The sequence below is a fragment of the Chironomus tepperi genome, unplaced genomic scaffold, assembly GCF_022539635.2.
Source record: "Chironomus tepperi strain 1889 unplaced genomic scaffold, CSIRO-AGI_Ctep_v1 contig_335, whole genome shotgun sequence".
Classification (NCBI taxonomy): Eukaryota; Metazoa; Arthropoda; class Insecta; order Diptera; family Chironomidae; genus Chironomus; species Chironomus tepperi.
Genome location: NW_027226457.1, coordinates 2,504,301 through 2,522,834, shown reverse-complemented (window position 1 = coordinate 2,522,834; position 18,534 = coordinate 2,504,301). Strand labels below are relative to the sequence as shown.

The window sequence follows — 18,534 nt, the reverse complement described above, 5'->3', positions numbered from 1 at the left end:
AAAATCAGGTTTATATGAAACGGCGGAAAATGGAACACCAACTTTACTCTTGTCTTGCTGATTAAGATTTCACTGACTTTATTACACGGTGAATCTTTGCCACTGTATGCAAGACTTGTTAAAAAATTTAAAATTTGAAATTTTTGGTCGAAGGATTTGAACTTGTGACCTTTACGTCATATTCTGATGAGACCTAACGCTCTATCAGTTCCTCTATACTGTCACATTTTGCTTAAAAGTTTAAATGGCAAATGTCACTTCATGTTTCAAATCTTTTCTTAATTACTATCAAGATTTTACACAAAATCATCTCGAAAGTCATCCTTAAAGGTGTTCAAAAGTCATCTTCAGGTGTATCTAAAATCAGCTTTAAATGTGTGCAGAAAAAAAAAGAGTTAATTTTCAAGTCAATTTAAAAACTCGTATAGACAGGTATGGATATAGTCAATTGACTACAACGCATGTATTAATGATCAAAGTAAACATTGATGAAAGTGAATTCAATTTTAACGGAAATAAAATATTTGAATTTGAGGAAATGAAATATTTGAAATTTAACTGTCAAAATTATTTTGAATTGATAAATTGATCAAGTAGGATTTTTTTTTGGAAAAGAATAAGATCAGTGAAAAATTTGAATTTGAAAAATTGAAAAAATAACGGAAAAATATTTCAAAAATTTGAAAACTGTGGATCACTTGATTCTCTTTGTTAAATTATTGACAGACAGACAAAATTGAAATTTCCTTTTTTAGAGAAATTATTAAAAACGTCAAAAACTCAAATATCATCTTCCATAATTTCTAAAAACTTTTATGTATGTCCATGATAGTGTAATTTCTTGTAGAAAATTATTTAAAAGAAATGAAATTGAATCGTGTTAATTAAAATGAAACTTTCGATTAAGCTAATAAATCCATTATAATTCAAACTTTTATTTTCTATAATGTTAATTTATATTTATTTGTTTTTCATTATGCTTGTTATGAATTATGAGTAAATATACAAATGTTGTTTTATTAACTAATGGGTGATAACTAATTTAATGTCGAAAATTTTAATTAAAAATGGACTTTAGATTTGTTAATTTAGGCAAAATAATGAGGAAAAATTGGAATAATCTTAAAAATGTTGCGATTTTGAAAACAAAAGGTAACTTTGATCTTATCTAGCCTCATTTCTAAATGATTTAGCGAATAATGCTGCATTGTGTTGACATGATGCTAGCTTGACTCTTGAAGTTGACTTCGAGCACTACACAAGCCTCATGTATAATTTACCATTTTCGGGATATAGCATTCAAGAATTCAGACCAAACACTTAAAATTTCAAAACACCCTAAACAGAAATTTCCAAAAACAATTGAAAAACACTTAAAAAATTACCAAATTAATGTACATAACGTGTGAAACTCACGCGCACAAGAAATTTGCGTATTTCGCAAAGCAATCCTTGAAAAATTCAGTAAACAAAATATTTTATATGTAATCATTTAAGCAACCATTCACAAAATTTCAATTAGTAGGCTTTGAATGGACTACTCAAAAAATTTAAATATTAAAAAAAAATACCTAAAACACGCACAAAAGATCAACAGATTCCCAAAGTATCTCCCACAGAGGAAGTACTGTCACATTCAATCTTTCTATTTGACCACGATAATTAATAAATTTACATTTCTTGTACCTAAACTTATTTATTGTCTAATGATTATGACATAGCTGTGGAATCTCTCATAGTTTTCACTTTCAACGGACTTCTTTTCTTTTTATCTCACAGACTATTACTTCCAGACGAAAAAAAAAAAAAGACTTTTTGAATAGCATAACAACAACAAATGTAAAAAAATGAAAATTATATTTAGACAAAAAGTGAAATTTCTTTTTGTCTCTGACTGGAGCGGATTTCAGATGATTACCGTTGACTTTAGACACTTCTTTTTTTAACTCATTATCTCATTTATATTTATTTCTAAATTGATATTTATGGATCCATGGACATTAGTCTCATAAACAAAAATAGCAATTATTCAGACTTGAAATAAATTCATTTGATGCCGACTCGGTGGGAAAATACCTCACCGAGAATCTATTAACTCAATATGGCGATAGCTTAATGCATTCGCACAATTTAATTATGTGATATATCGTTCATGCTTATACTCGCGACTTAAAATGTCAAATGACGATGAGCTGTGCAAATGAATAAAAAATAAAAAAAAAATCTATAGAGCATAAAGAAGCGTGTGTATTAAATATCGACAGTCACTGTTCGAAAACATTTACACTGTATTAGATTTAATGTCATAGAGTGCTCTGCCGAAGAAGTTTCAGTCATTTAACACATTAAAAGGTTTTTTTTGCGAGGAGTAAGTGATGGAATTATGCAAGGTCGAATGGTGAATGACGAGGACGCATTTTTGAGGAATTGGCATAAGTTTGACAATTTTTATAAGGCATAATTGAAGGAAGTGAGAAATAAATTAGTTTAATAATTGTCAAAATTATTTTGAATTTTTAACGGTCAAATTAAATTTGAATTTTCTTCGTTAAAAATTTGAACTTTCAACGACTTTTTCGTCAAAGAATTCAAATTTTACCGGCTTTTTTGTCACAATTTAAATATTTTTTGACCGTTATTCACTTTTTAAGAGATTTGAATACACAGTTTAGTCTAAAATCGTTAAAATAGTTAATAATCTTAAAGAATGCAGCATAGAAATTTCAAAAATGTCAGTCCACCGCAAAAATCTTCCACTCATCCTTGCCATTTTGTCAACAATCATCGACAGCAGAAAAATTCAGCCATAAAAATGTGTCTAATAGCAGAATATTCACGGCAAGAAAACAAGTCAAAAACCTGAATTCAAAGTCTCATTTTTCATTTTGTGCTCTTCAATGATGAAATCCGCAAAATATTCAAACGTGATGAAGGTGCCTTGCCAAAGAAATTATTCAATTTTCAGCTCATCCATCGTCTATGACAAAGGAACGTGATCAAATGTTCGAAATTAAACATTATTTTCTATTACATTAAGATGTTATTAAACCATATTCAATTTCATCAGCATCAATAAATTACGATTGTCGCGCTTTATTGTTCCTTATTGTAATGTAAGCTGTGCGTATGTCAAAATTGTTGGTTTAAATCCACTTAATCGGTCCCAAAAATACATAAGATGAGATGATGCTAATTTTCCAATAATTATGGCAATGAGATAGATAGAGGAATGAAAAATTCATTGTATATATGCAGCATACATATAAAATTTCAATCACAGACATTCAATCGCTATGAATTTGCAATTTAAGATGGTAGAAATTAGAAAGCACAACGCATTGTTGTGAATTTTATTTTATTTTTTTGCAGACCATCAATTCATCAGTTCTTCTTTATTTGTTTTTCTGTACTTAATGTTTCAATAATTAGCCATACGAATTCATAATGTGCTGTTATAATAATGTACTCCATATTAAATCAATTAATATGCCATCGAAAATGCTCAGAGCGAATATTTTGGTCGTTCAATGACCGACATGTGGAATTGCTGTAAGAAATTTCGATGACCGAACAGGAGAGGAAAATCCAGTGCAGTGACTAAATATAATTATTATTAACATGAGTGCGAAAAGGGAAGAACCGAAAGAATCGAGAATAAAATTGAAGAATGTAAGTCATTTCCGTAAATTTGTTGCTGATCATCTTATGTGATCGGAGTTTTGGCATCAAAAAATATTGAGGAAGCTTTTGCAATTTAAAATTCTGAGTATAAAGTTCTAACGGTCTAAAAAAATTTGAATTTTGTAGAATTTTGGCAAAAAATTTCAAATTTTTGAAAGCCGTTAAAAATTTAAATTTCTGAAAACCGTTAAAAATTCAAAATTTTGAAAATCCTTAAAATTTCAAATTTTCGATTAGCATAAATGTTTCAAATTTTTAAAAAACCACTAAAGCTTCAATAGCTCATTAAATCACAATCGAAACCGCAAATCAAGCAATAATCACCAGTTGAAAGTGAATGTACTTGATATCAAAAGACAGACTCATTACAACCTGATTTGCAATCTACACATACATGAACTAAATCCATACATCAATAAAACGTCAAAGATATGAGACATAAAAGAAAAAAAGTTGCTTTTTAAAATCAAGACCCTTTCATAGCTCGATATAATTCATGCACAGACTACCTAAATCGTTTGATGTAAAAGTTCAATGTTTCCTATCATGGATATTGCATAAATGGAATGAAATAAAAAATTAAATCATAATTCAAAGATCCAGCATTGAGATTGATCACTCATACAAAAATTGACACATTCATTCCGCGCAAAAATCGTGGTATGCAGCTCCACAAAAGTGCATTAGTTATTTTTATCAAACCAAACAGCAAAATTGCATTTACGATGACGAAAAGCAATAAATATAAAATAAAAAAATATTTAATGTGTGGGCTAGCTAACCAGAATTATTTATAGACTCGAAATTCCAACCAGCTGTTGATACAGCGCTAAGAAATGAATTGAAAAAAATCGTAACAGCATAGCATTTTCAAGACAACAACAACAATGAATATAATCGACTTCGAATTGGTGACTGGAAAGCCTTGAAAACAAAACACAATTTTTTGAATTGAAAAAAAAAATGTAAAATTGAAAGTGTTTCAATAGACTATATATCGGAATGTGATGTAAAAAATATCCATGCACACACATGCAGGAGGCAGGCAGGCAGATAGATAGATGGACATATGATTCATATAGCACATTATTGAAGGTGTCATAGTTGCATATTTGAATGTATTATTGCATTCAGAGCACGCACTTCTTACGTCTATTGATTTCTCATAATTCGACAATTTCATAAATAATTTTCTATTTGGTATTAGAAGTTGGGAAATTCTCTATATTTTCGTGAAGGTCTGTGTATAATACCTTGGCTTATGAATTAGTTCATATTTATGTGTTAAATGACTTGCTTTATTAGGTTATTATTTACGTCAGAAAAGTTAATTAAAATTTATTTTTGCATCCTGAATGTGACTTGATTTGAGTTATTGGCATATTTATGATGAAAAGTTGATTTTAAGTTTTAACGGACTTTTGGGATTTGAATTTTGATTGAAAATTCAGTTTTTGATTTTTTTTAACGAAGCTTTTTCAAAAAAAAATTAACGGATTTTTTGAGTTTGAATTTTGTTTTAAAAATAATTTTTCGATGTTTTTAACGAAACTTTTTCAAAATTTAACGATTTTTTGAATTTTTAAAATGAACTTTTTGGAATTCTTGACGAATTTTTACCGAGCTTTTTGAATTTTTTGAAGCAAACTTTTAGAACTTTCAAAAAATTCAAATTTTTTAACGGATTTTTAGACATTTTTAACGAATGTCTAGCAAAACCAGTTAAGATACATCAAACAAGCATTTTCATTCACTTGACAATGAACCACAGCACTAAAATTGAATCTTTTTTGTCAAATTAAAGATCACATTACAAATGACCTGTTCATACCAAAAATGAAGGCACAAAAGGTTGCTTATGCAATAAGATCAGTAAGAAAGAAAAATGTTAATCCATTAAAATTAATATCATTTGCCGTACTCGACAATATATCTGACTCAAATCTGTTAAATTAATTAAATTCATATGTAATATATTTACCTTGTTGTAGTGTTAATCCTAAATTTAATAATATGATTAATACGAAATGCATTGACGATGCCATATTTATGTGATGCATGTAAATTAAGAAATTTTTATATTTTTTTTATATGAAAGATTTTTCCTGCTTTTCTTGATTTTTTTGATGATTTTATGTTGTTGAAATTAACAATTTCCTCTTGTGTTATGTTTGATTTTCTCTCATTTCGAATTCGATTTATTTATAACACATGTATTTATTTAATTTATATTTATTTCACATATAAAAAAAATTGTGTTTTTCCTCTTATATGTGCATATAAATATTTATTTTCCAACTGATTTGTGTGTTTTTATGCAATCACGATTTCTTAAGGTGCACAAAACAAGTAAAAGAAATTGCAAGCTCTCCCACTTTTTCTACTTCTACAGCTTCAACAGAGACACAGAATCTCAGTCAAAATGCATTTAAAGCTATTTCACTTATTTAAATATTTTTAATTCTATTTAATTAAATTCAACGGCTATGATTTGCACTTTTTTTTCGGTAGTTCCAAATCAAATATTATGAACTGTAAATATCACTTATCAATTGCACAATATTGATTTTTTTTCTTTCATATTTTGCTTTATGCTTTCGTTTTCGAAGAGAAATTTTTTTTTTATTTTTTTCTTATAGCTTGTTGTCTACACAAACACTAATGAATTAAATAAAAAATAATTCGCGGAGCAATATTTGTCTTGCTTCTTCTGTGGACTCGAGTTGAACGTGAACTGAAATTGTAAAACTCACTGTGCTGAGCACAAGAAAATGCTGTGTTATTTCCATTTAACACTCTCACATACACGACGATCGTCGAAATTGGCATTGCTTGTTGAATATGAAATGCTTTTACTTGAAATACGTGGAAAATGGAACAACTTGCTGGATCACATTTATTGAACTTATTGTCTAAATTTGAATGTTTGAGCCTGTAAATTATTCAACGATTATTTAATAAATTTCAATGTTACCTTCCACAATCCAGCATTAATAAGCAACCAAATGTTATAATTTCTTCCAAAACTAAGTTTATTTTTGATTTCAATCAAAACGGACGATTAAAGTTAGAATAATGATTCATATCCTTAGTAATACGAAAATGTGTTCCTTCCTTGTATAGTTTGTAAGCCAAAAATGCACAATTTCTGGCATCATCAATGCCACTATGGGGTCGACCGATAAACTCGATTCCTTGATTAGCCAGTGCTTCACCGAAGCTAAATGAGTCCTTGTATAATGTCTTTTCCAAGAAGATTTCCTTCAAATCCATCCATTGATTGAATATCGATGGCTTTTTGATCTGCTTTCTATTGCACTCGTTTCTTAACTGGAAGTTATCATTAAACTTACTGGATGTTTTAATAAGCATAATGAAAAATACATACCTGAATCAAAAAATCCCAGTTTGTCCATGTCATGAGACAGCAATTACCATCTAAGTTTGATTTTCTTGTTTTAGGCATTATGAGATCTTTATCCTTAATTGTCTGTTTCACCCACACACGAAATTCTTCCATAACTTCTGAAAGTATATTAGCACCATCCACAAGCTCTTGGGTTATACCTGTTAAGTTTTTACAGTAATCGGAAAGTATAGGAATCTCAACAGGTCGAACATATCGATGAAATTCAGCTTCAATTTCGCCTGTTTCCAAATTAATCAAAACAGCTGGAAACTCAATGATCTCTTGGATTTTTCGTTTCTTGTGAGTTGGGATGTCAAAGCATGTTGCTTCAAAATCTATGCATAGAATATACTTATATGGATGTTCCTTTAGTTTCTTCTTTTTCAATTTCTTCCTCATATTCTTTTCTCGCTGTTCGCTGATCATTTTTTCAACAGCTTCGATTTCACTAAAATGATTCATTAATTTATCATTATTTTGATAATTACAATAGTTTAATCAAGACTTACTCTGTTAGTTCCTTTAAATCTGCCATTTTAATCCTAAATAACAACTAGAATCACAATAAATCCTTGTTAATTCAACAAAATTATTTAAAATGTAAAAGGAAACAATTTTTTATTTATTTTTGTTTCAACTAAAATTTTCAAATTTAAATCGACCGTTGAACTCATGTAATTTGCAACAGAAGTTTCTAATCTAATTGGAATTGAGTGCTCAACAATTTTTCAATTGCCACGATTTAGTCATGCTAACTAAGACTTTATGTTATATTATTCGATATAATAAAAGAAATGCTGTAGAATTTCATCTTATGTCAACCATAAAAATAACGTTCTTTAGAAATTCAAAATGTTCGTTAAAAAAATACATCAGATTTAACGAAATCTTTCAAAAGTTTCAGAAACCGTTGAAATCGATAAATTTTACTGAACGAACTCATTTTCAAAGCGCGTCGGTTTTTATAAAAATTATTTATTTAAATGATTCAGACAGTTCTGGTGGGCTAAAGTGATAACAACAAAGTGACACTGATAGGGCATTAAGTGAAGAATAAAGAAATACAGATAAGACTTGATTAAAAGTGAAAAAATAGAATTTTACAAAATTCCGCGCAAAATTTTAAAAAATCGTTAAGGCAATTTGACAACAAACACTTATTAAGCATGGAAAAGAGAGTAAGCAGAACGAGAGCTGCACGAGAAAGAAGCCCACCAAGTAGTAGGACACGAAGTAAATCACCGGCACGAGTCGAAGTTTCTGGACGTGATTCAGCGCCAATTAAAAAGACCAGAACGGCAACACGGAAAATTGAAAAGGAACCTGAAGAAGTATCCTCATCAAGCCAATCCAGCACTCCAAAAAAATTAAGTGCAGGAAAGAAAGAAAAGATAGTGCTGGAAGATTCAGCTGATAATGAAGAGGTAGCTAATATTAATGCACGAAGTACGCGATTATCGACACTTCGAAAACGTACAAGTCCGATAATGTACAAAAACACTCCAACACCATCGACTACTGAGGAAATCAAAAGATCAGTAAGCAGAACGGCAAGTTCCTTGACAAAAGAGGATAGTGATGAGAATGATGAGGAAGTAGAATTAGTTCCAAATCAGCAGACTGAGTTCCAGAACTTGGGAATATTTACGAAACCACTCGTAAACTTCCTACTGCTAATTTTATTGGCAGTTTTTCCCATAATCATAGCAACGGCATCAAAAGTTGGATGGAAATGTTCATTAATCATCCCCGAACTTAAAAACATTGAAAACTTTGTAACACTTCAGGCCTTTTCATTTAGCGTCGCGATTCACTCACTGTCGGTTTTAGTATCATTATTACCTGTTGGACGATTCGTTAAGCTACCTGACTCTGAAAAGGAATATAAATTTAATGGAACATTAGCGGCCTTTATATTAACCGGCATTTTATTTGCTCTTGAATTCAAAAATCTTGATTCGTTGACTGCTGTCTATAACAATGTTGATCGTCTCTTGTTCCTGAGTATAGCAAAATGCTTAATGATCTCGGTATTCTTGGTCATTATCCAAAAATATAATTTCCGCATTTTGCCAAACACCGAAGTCAATCCATACGGAAATAGTGGCAAATTCTGGAACGATTTAGTTGCTGGACGTGAATTGAATCCAAAACCTTTTGGATTTGTTGATCTCAAGAGAGTTATTTATGTCCAATCGATCATTTACATTCTCGTCATCAACATCGCATATCTGTATAAGAATGTCACAATTCCAGCAATCGAAACTACAATTGAAGGAAGTCCAGTCAATGAGCTTATTAAACAGACTTACAACAATTTCATATTTATCGTCCAGAATTCAGAATATAATCTTGCTGGATTTGTCGCATCGTCATTGCTGATTTTATATGCACTTGATTTATTGATTTTCGAGCATCACTTAGCAACCTCATTCCAATTGAACGATGAAGGCTTAGGCGCAGAAGTTTTGTTACGTTATGCTACCTTCCCATTCCTGATTTGCTTCATTCCTCGCTATTTATTCACAAATAACATTGTTGTCAATAGCTATGTCCTTGCATTTGCTGCTGTTATTTTCATTATTGGATTGGTCATCAAACGATGCAGCAATTGCCTTAAATACGAATATCGCATACATCCAAATGACGCTAAGTTTAAAGGTGAGTTTAATGAATAATTAAAGTCTTGAGTTTTGTACTAATAAATAATTAATATTTTGTAGATCTCGCAACATTACCGACCTTCCAAAATCATCGTCTGATCATCGGTAAATGGTGGTCAAGAATCCGTCAACCTAATCTTTTTGGTGAAATTCTCCTTCATCTCGCTTTATTGAACTTGCTAACACCAAAGTTTGACTGCTCATCATTTTTCGGAATCTTCACAATCATCGCCTATCTCATTTATCGATCGATTTCAATTAACCGAAAGAATGCTATTAAATATGAATCTTCATGGCAGCGATACACGTCTGCTGTTAAATACAACTTACTGCCAAGAGTCTATTAAAATTGTAAACTAACTTCAATAATGTGTGGATTTAAGAGGATTGCATCCCGAAATTAAGGAGCTTAATTCTCAGCAATTTATCAATGTATTGATAATAACTTTAACTCCTCAAGAAGGTTGTTAATTTTTAATTTAATTCCAAAATATTTTTTTGCATATACTGCACAATCTCATTTTAATGCCATATCTTAAGTTGTGTGAAATTTGACTATTTACTTATTTTATTATTTTTTACGGACAAAGGCTGATTTGTATATAATTAACTAACCACACAAAATTGCTCAATATGGAATTTCGCCATTTTTAACATAACAAGACAAACTTTTAAGTACAAACAAATCACCCCAATTTTCTACATATTTTTAAGATATTTTAGATGAATTCGTTTAAATTTAAGGATATAAGAAATATCAATTTTTTGATATTTTAGGGTATAATAACTTCAAATATTTTATCTATTAAGTAAATTGATTGACGATTGTTTGGTGATAGATATAGTAAATACAAATAAAGACGAGAAATTGTAAATAAAATACGAGTGTTTTAAATCTACATAAAATATACAGGAATTAAAGTCTATTGGCATTTAATGAATGGAATCTTGATAAATTTTGAAAGCTTTACAAATTTAACGGATTTTTAGTATTTAAATGTTTAACGGATTTCTGATTTTCAAATTTCAATGGAACAAATTTTTGGAATTGTATGGTTTTTGAAAACATTTGTAGAGCTTTGTTTCACTTTCCAATTATATTGCTGTTGTATGGTTCGGACAAGATTTCTGTTGTATGGTTTTATAAAACAATTGTAAAGCTTTCATAATTTATTTCATGACTGCAGTCACCAAATGCCAATAATCATCAATTCTTGTAAAATATCAATCTTTATTCTTCATTTTGTCAGGAAAATGAACATGAACTAAAAATTTTGTAACAGATCATTTATAAATTACTAATCTTCGTTCTCTCAATTTTTATATGTACCTCAAAATTAATAATAATAGTACAAATTTCTATTAAATTGCAGACAAATCGTGTGTATATGTACACATTTTTATGCATGTCTTGCATACAACCAAATAGTTCATTAATAAAAAAAAAATCACATCTTAAAACCAATTCAAGAATTTTGTTGTTGTATATAAAGTACGCTAAAAAGACACTATTTAGGGAATAAAGGTAATTAATTGGAAATAAGTGGGTTGTTATTCATAATACGTAATAACACTATCATATTGTTATGCTTGTAATTTAATATGATAATAGGTGATAGGAATGGACGTTTAGTTTTTCTCTTAAGGACGACAATTGGAACATGCTGGTGCACTAGCTTTCTGTCGATTTTGAATGTTATTACGAATAGCTTGATCACTGAACTGGATGCCTGACGATGGACTTTCAATGTCAATTTCTCCAGTTTCAATTTTAGCCAATATAGTCTTTGCACATTTTAAAAATGATTCCTCAACATTCTCTCCCGTCTTTGCACTTGTTTCCAAAAAGATCAGATCATTTTCTTGAGCAAAATTACTGGCTTCAAGGAAAGTCACTTCTCGTTGCTCTTCAAGATCCTTTTTGTTGCCGACTAAAATAATAATAATGTTTGGGCTTGCAAGATTTCTTGTATCTGTAAGCCAATTTGATAATGTGTTAAAGGAGTCTCGCGACGTGACATCATAAACCTGCATAGTAGAATATCATGTTACTATTACTTAATAACTTTAATTTCACTATAATTCTTACCAATAATGCCCCAGCTGCTCCACGATAGTAACTTCTTGTTACGGATCTGAATCTTTCCTGACCAGCTGTAATACGCAATAAATGATAAGCCATTTGTCAAAGTCTAGAATACTAAAATGCATTTACCAGTATCCCAAATCTGTAGTTTTATAGTCTTTCCACCCACATTAACCACTCGTGAGCCAAACTCAACACCGATTGTGTGACTTGAGTCTTCTTTGACTGAAATAACAACAGAAATATAATTATAACATAATCAGATTATCGAAAACTTATGAATTATGGAATGACGTCATTTATCGATAAAATTCGTCACTAAAATTATGATTTTATATTTTTAATTACATTTATTCTCGATGAAATTATGTAATATACAGGATTTGCCACTTCCCGCGCTTCCTATTATGAGAAATTTGAAAAGATAATCTGCAGAAAAAGTGAAATTTTTTGTTAAAAACAAAGAGATTTTTATTATCTTAATTTGCATAATCTTACCATATGACTCGGACATGTTAATCGATGTTGCACAATTTAGAAAATATAATTAACTCTATTTCTAATATAAAAACAATAATTTAATTAAATTTACACGACTTTTTTAATTTTTTATAAAAATTTATGTTTTTTTCGTGTGTTTTGTTTATAAACGTCGAAAAACTAAGTAGCATAGCCATGCATATGTATGCTGCTTATGCGCACTTCTGCTCACAAAAATCAAATTTTTGAAAATCGTTATTTTACATAAAATTTAACGGCCTATTACGATTTGAATTCAGTGTTTGATAAATTTATTCTGAAAAATTCAATTTTTGGAAAATAATTAAATCCGGGATTTAAGCATCAAGTTCTTAAATTTTCGTTCAATCAAGCTAGACAGAATATAGTCAACAACAACATATTTCTGAAAAATCAGCTAAAAACTCGTCGAAAGTCGAAAAATTGTGAAAAAATAGCAAAAACGCCGCTTAAATAAAACTTTACCAAATATTTAGTTAATTCAAGCATTTAATCTCAATTTTATCACCTAAAAACAATCATAAATATCAAACATGTCGAAGGCACATCCACCAGAGTTGAAAAAGTAAGTAAATTCGTAACGTATTGAAAACGTTTTACTAACAAAATTGTATGTTTAGGTATATGGACAAAAAGCTATCCTTAAAATTAAATGGAGGACGTTGTGTTCAAGGAATTCTCAGAGGTTTTGATCCATTCATGAATGTTGTGATGGATGAAGGACAAGAAGTCACAAAAGATGGCAAGAAAAGTGATATTGGAATGGTGGTATGTAAAATCTCTATTCTGGATCTTCTGGATCTCATCTAATCGTATATTTTGTGTATTTCCAGGTCATCAGAGGAAACAGTATAATTATGGTAGAGGCACTGGAGCGGATTTAAAATTTAATTTAAAGCTGTATCTTAAGAAACAAAATTTAATTACCTAATTAAAGATCAACAAATTCTCTTTCTTTTGTAAAATCTTGAGTAGTTTTTATTAATTAGTTACATTTGACTAAAGTTTTAGGTATAATGAGTGTTTTTCTAACTATGTTGTAGCAATCTTTAGGAAACTTAATTAAATTACATTTGTTCGTCAATTCTGGTCAATTATATTATACTCAGATTCTATCTTAACGTCTTGTTCTATAGTTGGCATTTCTATCATGTCTTGTTCATTCTCTTTGATCATTGTGTCTGCAGGACTAACAAACTTTTCAACTCTTCTAATGTGAGACTTGATGTCTATTCCATGTACTGTCTTCTTGTGATTCCGGAGGTGATATCCTTGAATAAACCCTTCAGAACACAAATCACACTTGAATCTTTCGCCAGTATGTCTGTAAATGAATGACATTGTATTACATTTAATGGTTCATATTACACATCTTTGTTACCTTCTTATGTGAGCTTTGAGATCGTTGCCTTGAGAAAATGATTTTGAACAGTAACTGCATGAATAAGGTTTTTCTCCTAAAAATTAAATAAATTTTGCTTTATTAACGGACAAAATTCAAAATAAGTTCAAAACCATACAAATGTTTTCTATACATGAATTTGTATGGTTTTCAAACACAAAAATTTGCTAGTTTACCTGTATGAACACGCATATGAACGAGCAAATTATATGCTCTCTGAAATCCTTTTCCGCATAAATTGCACAAATGTGTTTTTTCATTGGTATGGTATCTCTCATGCACTGTTAAATCGGTGGCTCTTGGAAAACCTTTGTCACAAAATCGGCATTTATATGGCTTCAATCCTAAGTGACGTCGCATGTGAATAACTAAATAATCGTTTCTAACAAATCTTAGTCCACATTCTGAGCAAAGGAAAGGTTTTTCGTTTTGTGGATCCTTTCTTCGCATTAGCTTTATCTATGTTGTGAACTTTCATGTGAGTTTTAAGGTACTTTTTGGACGAGAATGTCTTGTGACAAATTGAACAGATCTCTTTCTCCTTGATTTCTTCGTTATGTTTAGCCTCTATGTGCTTCCTCAAGTGCTCTAAAATATTAAATAGTTAAAATTGAACTTTCAGGAACAAAAATGACTCATTTACCTTCTTTTAAGAATCCTTTTTTACAGTCAGGTACATCGCAATGAAATGGTTTGGATTCTGAGTGATTACTGAGCATATGATGATTTAGGTGATCTAATCTGGTGAATCCTTTGCTGCATACTGTACATTGCAGCGATTTACTTTCATTATGTGACAATTGATGACGCTTTAAATGAGTTAATCTAGTAAATGTTTTGTTACATTTGTCACACTGGTAATTTTGCTTCAATTTATTCTCATCATCGTCAGTGTCCCTCTCATTAAATGGATTTTCGTACTCAAAGTCGTCTTTTGCATCTCCAGATCTATTTTGTATATCCTCATCGTTGGCTTCGTCAACGATACAGCTTTCAGTATTATCATTTTCTACTTTAAGCTGTAGAATAGATTCTTGTGAGATCACTGGATGGATTACAGTCAATGGATTTGTCTGTGAATTCACAAACATTCCGTCTTCCTGTATATTGATTGTATCGAAATTCTCATCATCAAATTGCATTTGGATCTGTGGCTGTTCTGTTTGTGTACATTTATCTTCTAATCCAGAGATGTTAACATCGCTTTCCAGCGCTTCCGTTAATATCTGTGTTGAATTCATACATTGCTTCTTAAAATCAAAAGCTCTTCGAATCATTGCTTGACATTCACTACATAAACGATTTGGTAAATTCTGTGTAAAAGGCATCTAAAAGGAGACAATTCCTTATATAAATTCAATTGATTTAATCAAGTTTCTTACAATTTTTCCAAAGGTTTCGTTAATTAATTCGAAAAAATTTAATTTGTTCGTCAGTTCCTCGTCGCAGTTCTCATATAGGGAGATCATTGTGTCATCGCCTGCTGTATTTAGACATGTCCTGCACACTTTCTCGATCGACACTTCCTCTAATTGAACGGTTACTTTAGTTTCCATAATTTTAATTTTAATTTGTTCGACTTTGTTGATAAATATTTCAAGGTTTGGTCACTCAATGTTGTTTTTGGTATGAAGCTTAATCTGATTATTTTACATAGATTATCATGAATGATACAAGTGTGAGCATTTACTGATTTGTGGGAGCGAATTGCAATCTTTTGTAAAATAAAATCATAGATAATTAATAATTTTATAATATTTTCCAAAGTTTCCATGCCTTGAATCAGTTGCCCAATTTTGCTCAGTTTTAAAATTTTATTGGATTTTAAAGGAATATAATACATCAAATCTTATAGATGCTTATAGATTATCATCATCTAAACAATGACATTTTCAGAAAATCCTGCAACTTTGCACAAAACCTGAAAAATAACTTTTGCTCCAACGTATTTTCAAAGTTTAAATTTTTCACAAATACAAAAATCTATTTAAATTTTCAATTTCCGTTATTTTAAGCATTGAAAATAAAGGAAAAATTTATTCGTAAGTTATGAATTATAACATAAATTTTGATAAAGTAGTGCACAGGAATATGATTATACGAGTTTCCGATGATTAACAACGATTACAAAATTACTTTTTGCCTAAAATTTTGAACATTTGTTGGTTTTGCTTGCCAATTTTAATATCAACATCCTCAGTTTTGTCCGTGATTTGGTCGATGAGGTCGTTTTGAGAATCGATTTCTCCATTTAGATCAATAGCTAAGCCTTTCAAACGTGACAAACTATCGCACATTTCATCCAAATTTCGATCGAGCTGTTGGTTAAAATTTACATTTCCAGCCATTTGTTGTTTTTGTTGCATCTGTGGATCATTACGAAGACGAGTTGTTGGATGTTGGCTGTATCTTTCGTCAGCAGTTGGTGATGCAATAGATGAGCTATTTGAGGATGATGGAGACATTTTGGATGGTTCAAATTCAGACTTTCCAGAGAGATAATTTTTAAGTCCACCAAACATTGACTTGATTCCCGTCAAGTGCCTCTGACTGAACTTTAAACTTGTATTAATTGTGTCTAATTGATCCCTTGTATTTTCAAGTTGCTCTCGCTGTTTCAACAATTCTTGTGCTGTTGCAATTCCAACTTGCTCTGTTTCCCTCAACAATCCAATGCTTCTTTGTGAGGAATCTAGTGTACGATTTTCAATTTCCTTCCGCTTCTGTTCATACAATTGTCTTTGTTCTAAATAATCATCTTTTGGTTTTACACGAGCATTTTTAAGGAATGTTTCATCATCAACATCATCACTAAATAAGCTATTGCCATTTGAGAAATACTGGTGGCCTGACATGATTTATTTAATCTGTAACTAATGACATTGAACGTAATAAGTTAATAACTTTGATATGGATGAGTCATTAAATTGATAACTTACCTTTTACGCCTTTTAATGCTAAATGTTTGACTATTACTAAGTTTCTACTGATATTTTCAGATCTTTTATTCTATTTTGTGGATCTCTAGCCTTTATTTGTTGATAAAATCCTTGAATTTATGTTGCAACTTTTGATAAGAAATATTTCCTCGAATTTTCCTCTAATTACTCTTATTATATAAAATCTTTATACTCCTTCTGTTTTATTGATGATAACTATTATGGTGAAAATGCCTTTATGTCTATTATTCTACGCAAAGTCAGGAAAATGACGAAAATTAATAATAATATTGCACCAAGAAAAATTATTATTTGTTTTGAATGTATTGGTGAACAAGGAAGATTCAAGTAAAATTTTCAAATTTTTTATGACCGTTAGGATTTTCAAATTTTTACAAGATAATCCTTTAATAAATGATTCAATTTCATGAAATTTATGATTTAAGCTGAATACAATGTTCACTGGATCTTAACTAATCACATAAATGAGAAAATTTCTAGACAATGACCAACTTGATTCGAATTTTCGTACTTGACGAAGACGTAAACAAAATATTCAGTCAAGTTCTTGCTGTTGAGTAGAAAAGACCTTTTTGTCGAGCTTTACAACTCATTCTTCAGTTTCCAATAAGATTTTGTTAATTAAACATGTCGAGAAAAATCATTGTATACGGTGGCAAGGGTGCTTTAGGCTCAATCTGTGTTAATTACTTCAAATCAAAGAATTTCGTAAGTTATTTAAGAATTTTTAACAAGTTTTGCATTTATGCAACTATGTCAGAAGAACGAGAAGAATGAGAAATTTCCAAGGCTAAACATGTTTCTCAATACATTCCGTGACTGTCTAAAAACCTGTTGTAGCTAATTAGAAAAGCAATAACCGCTGTCATTAAGTTATTCAATCTCTCACATTCCGGTTTCTTTTTGCGTTCTAGTGGGTCGGATCCATTGATTTGACTGAAAATCCTGAAGCCGATGCAAATATTCTTGTTAATCGAGATGCTGATTTTATTGCACAAGAGACTCAAGTAGTTGAGGAAATTCGAGGACTCTTAAATGACGAGAAAATTGAAGCTGTTGTTTGTGTTGCTGTAAGTATTTGTCACATTCCTCATTCCATTCTTCTAAATCTATTCATCTATGTATGTCTAATAGGGTGGATGGGCAGGCGGAAATGCTAGCAAAGATTTGGCAAAAAATACCGACATGATGATTAAGCAGTCTGTATGGAGCTCTGTCATTTCTGCATCAGTTGCGTCACAATTCCTTAAAGAGGGTGGAATTTTAACATTGACAGGTGCCAAACCCGCATTATCAGCTACACCAGGAATGATTGGATACGGAATGGCAAAAGCAGCTGTCCATCAATTAACAAAATCACTTGCATCAAATGGTTCTGGATTGCCTGATAATTCATTTGTTGCTTCAATCTTGCCAATCACATTAGACACGCCAATGAACCGTAAATGGATGCCAAACGCAGATACTACAACATGGACTCCACTCGAATTTGTTGCTGATTTATTCCACAAGTGGATTATTGCGCCTGAAAATCGACCAACTAACGGCTCATTACTTCAACTCGTTACAAAAGACTCAAAAACTGAATTAATAAGTGCAGAATAAATTTTATCATTGTTGAATCATTGAAATATTTTGAAAGAATTTTACTGATTTCTCTCAGCATGCATGGGACCATTGATCATGAACAATAATAATCATTCCTTAATTAATTGTTGTTTATAATATTGTGCTTAATATACTCGAAAAAATTATATATATTAATTAAAGAAACCTTTGTGCGCAAATCATTTTTATGGGTTTTTTCCTCTTCC

General features: G+C 30.5%; 7 protein-coding genes and 1 pseudogene across 10 annotated transcripts in view; 3 read left to right on the top strand and 5 right to left on the bottom strand.

Annotated features, from left to right (window-relative positions):
• Positions 1–6,528, bottom strand: part of LOC139093273 (uncharacterized) — a 35,988-nt gene extending 29,460 nt beyond the window's left edge. For 2 of the 3 annotated variants that reach the window (XM_070643954.1, XM_070643955.1), the window contains exon 1: positions 5,663–6,528. In XM_070643954.1, the coding sequence (XP_070500055.1) occupies positions 5,663–5,741 (79 nt within the window). In that variant the 5' untranslated portion in view covers positions 5,742–6,528. The remainder of the gene's footprint in view (positions 1–5,662) is intronic. The other variant, XM_070643953.1, reaches the window with a different exon arrangement.
• A 161-nt stretch (positions 6,529–6,689) lies between these two features.
• Snp (Snipper) lies at positions 6,690–7,728 on the bottom strand. The gene is made up of 3 exons (XM_070644109.1): positions 7,600–7,728; positions 7,070–7,538; positions 6,690–7,011 (listed from the first exon to the last, which is right to left on the bottom strand). The coding sequence occupies exons 1-3, from the start codon at positions 7,623–7,625 to the stop codon at positions 6,730–6,732; spliced, it is 777 nt and encodes a 258-aa protein (XP_070500210.1). The 5' UTR covers positions 7,626–7,728; the 3' UTR covers positions 6,690–6,729.
• Positions 7,729–8,029: 301 nt separating this feature from the next.
• LBR (lamin B receptor) lies at positions 8,030–10,575 on the top strand. Its single transcript, XM_070643906.1, has 2 exons — positions 8,030–9,751; positions 9,814–10,575. Exons 1-2 carry the CDS (start codon positions 8,257–8,259, stop codon positions 10,098–10,100), a joined length of 1,782 nt encoding a protein of 593 aa, XP_070500007.1. The 5' UTR covers positions 8,030–8,256; the 3' UTR covers positions 10,101–10,575.
• Positions 10,576–10,960: 385 nt separating this feature from the next.
• On the bottom strand, positions 10,961–12,484 carry Rab4 (RAS oncogene family member Rab4). Its single transcript, XM_070643907.1, has 5 exons — positions 12,338–12,484; positions 12,188–12,268; positions 11,969–12,064; positions 11,843–11,907; positions 10,961–11,781 (listed from the first exon to the last, which is right to left on the bottom strand). Exons 1-5 carry the CDS (start codon positions 12,351–12,353, stop codon positions 11,395–11,397), a joined length of 645 nt encoding a protein of 214 aa, XP_070500008.1. The 5' UTR covers positions 12,354–12,484; the 3' UTR covers positions 10,961–11,394.
• Positions 12,485–12,711: 227 nt separating this feature from the next.
• SNRPG (small nuclear ribonucleoprotein G) lies at positions 12,712–13,323 on the top strand. Its single transcript, XM_070643888.1, has 3 exons — positions 12,712–12,923; positions 12,979–13,126; positions 13,192–13,323. Exons 1-3 carry the CDS (start codon positions 12,892–12,894, stop codon positions 13,240–13,242), a joined length of 231 nt encoding a protein of 76 aa, XP_070499989.1. The 5' UTR covers positions 12,712–12,891; the 3' UTR covers positions 13,243–13,323.
• Positions 13,320–15,361, bottom strand: LOC139093239 (zinc finger protein 436-like; annotated as a pseudogene).
• Positions 15,362–15,780: 419 nt separating this feature from the next.
• Positions 15,781–17,022, bottom strand: Snap29 (Synaptosomal-associated protein 29kDa). 2 transcript variants are annotated; one of them, XM_070644024.1, is made up of 2 exons: positions 16,700–17,022; positions 15,781–16,627 (listed from the first exon to the last, which is right to left on the bottom strand). In XM_070644024.1, the coding sequence occupies exon 2, from the start codon at positions 16,613–16,615 to the stop codon at positions 15,893–15,895; it is 723 nt and encodes a 240-aa protein (XP_070500125.1). In that variant the 5' UTR covers positions 16,616–16,627; positions 16,700–17,022; the 3' UTR covers positions 15,781–15,892. The 2 variants fall into 2 exon arrangements, with proteins under 2 accessions (XP_070500125.1, XP_070500124.1); XM_070644023.1 differs by having other exon boundaries at positions 15,782–16,633.
• A 232-nt stretch (positions 17,023–17,254) lies between these two features.
• On the top strand, positions 17,255–18,351 carry Dhpr (dihydropteridine reductase). Its single transcript, XM_070643908.1, has 3 exons — positions 17,255–17,428; positions 17,635–17,790; positions 17,855–18,351. Exons 1-3 carry the CDS (start codon positions 17,348–17,350, stop codon positions 18,323–18,325), a joined length of 708 nt encoding a protein of 235 aa, XP_070500009.1. The 5' UTR covers positions 17,255–17,347; the 3' UTR covers positions 18,326–18,351.
• Positions 18,352–18,534: the final 183 nt, after the last annotated feature.

Excerpts from the sequence above, each read along its gene's own strand:
- Dhpr (XM_070643908.1), top strand. The coding sequence starts at position 17,348 with ATGTCGAGAAAAATCATTGTATACGGTGGCAAGGGTGCTTTAGGCTCA. Across the intron at positions 17,429-17,634 it reads ACTTCAAATCAAAGAATTTC|TGGGTCGGATCCATTGATTT; the intron begins GTAAGTTATTTA and ends TTTGCGTTCTAG. Across the intron at positions 17,791-17,854 it reads AAGCTGTTGTTTGTGTTGCT|GGTGGATGGGCAGGCGGAAA; the intron begins GTAAGTATTTGT and ends TATGTCTAATAG.
- SNRPG (XM_070643888.1), top strand. The coding sequence starts at position 12,892 with ATGTCGAAGGCACATCCACCAGAGTTGAAAAA. Across the intron at positions 12,924-12,978 it reads CATCCACCAGAGTTGAAAAA|GTATATGGACAAAAAGCTAT; the intron begins GTAAGTAAATTC and ends TTGTATGTTTAG. Across the intron at positions 13,127-13,191 it reads AAAGTGATATTGGAATGGTG|GTCATCAGAGGAAACAGTAT; the intron begins GTATGTAAAATC and ends GTGTATTTCCAG.
- LBR (XM_070643906.1), top strand. The coding sequence starts at position 8,257 with ATGGAAAAGAGAGTAAGCAGAACGAGAGCTGCACGAGAAAGAAGCCCA. Across the intron at positions 9,752-9,813 it reads AAATGACGCTAAGTTTAAAG|ATCTCGCAACATTACCGACC; the intron begins GTGAGTTTAATG and ends AATATTTTGTAG.
- Snap29 (XM_070644024.1), bottom strand. The coding sequence starts at position 16,615 with ATGTCAGGCCACCAGTATTTCTCAAATGGCAATAGCTTATTTAGTGAT.
- Rab4 (XM_070643907.1), bottom strand. Across the intron at positions 11,908-11,968 it reads ACTACAGATTTGGGATACTG|CTGGTCAGGAAAGATTCAGA; the intron begins GTAAATGCATTT and ends TGCGTATTACAG. Across the intron at positions 11,782-11,842 it reads GAGCAGCTGGGGCATTATTG|GTTTATGATGTCACGTCGCG; the intron begins GTAAGAATTATA and ends TCTACTATGCAG.
- Snp (XM_070644109.1), bottom strand. The coding sequence starts at position 7,625 with ATGGCAGATTTAAAGGAACTAACAGA. Across the intron at positions 7,539-7,599 it reads GATTTAAAGGAACTAACAGA|TGAAATCGAAGCTGTTGAAA; the intron begins GTAAGTCTTGAT and ends GAATCATTTTAG. Across the intron at positions 7,012-7,069 it reads ACTGGGATTTTTTGATTCAG|TTAAGAAACGAGTGCAATAG; the intron begins GTATGTATTTTT and ends GATAACTTCCAG.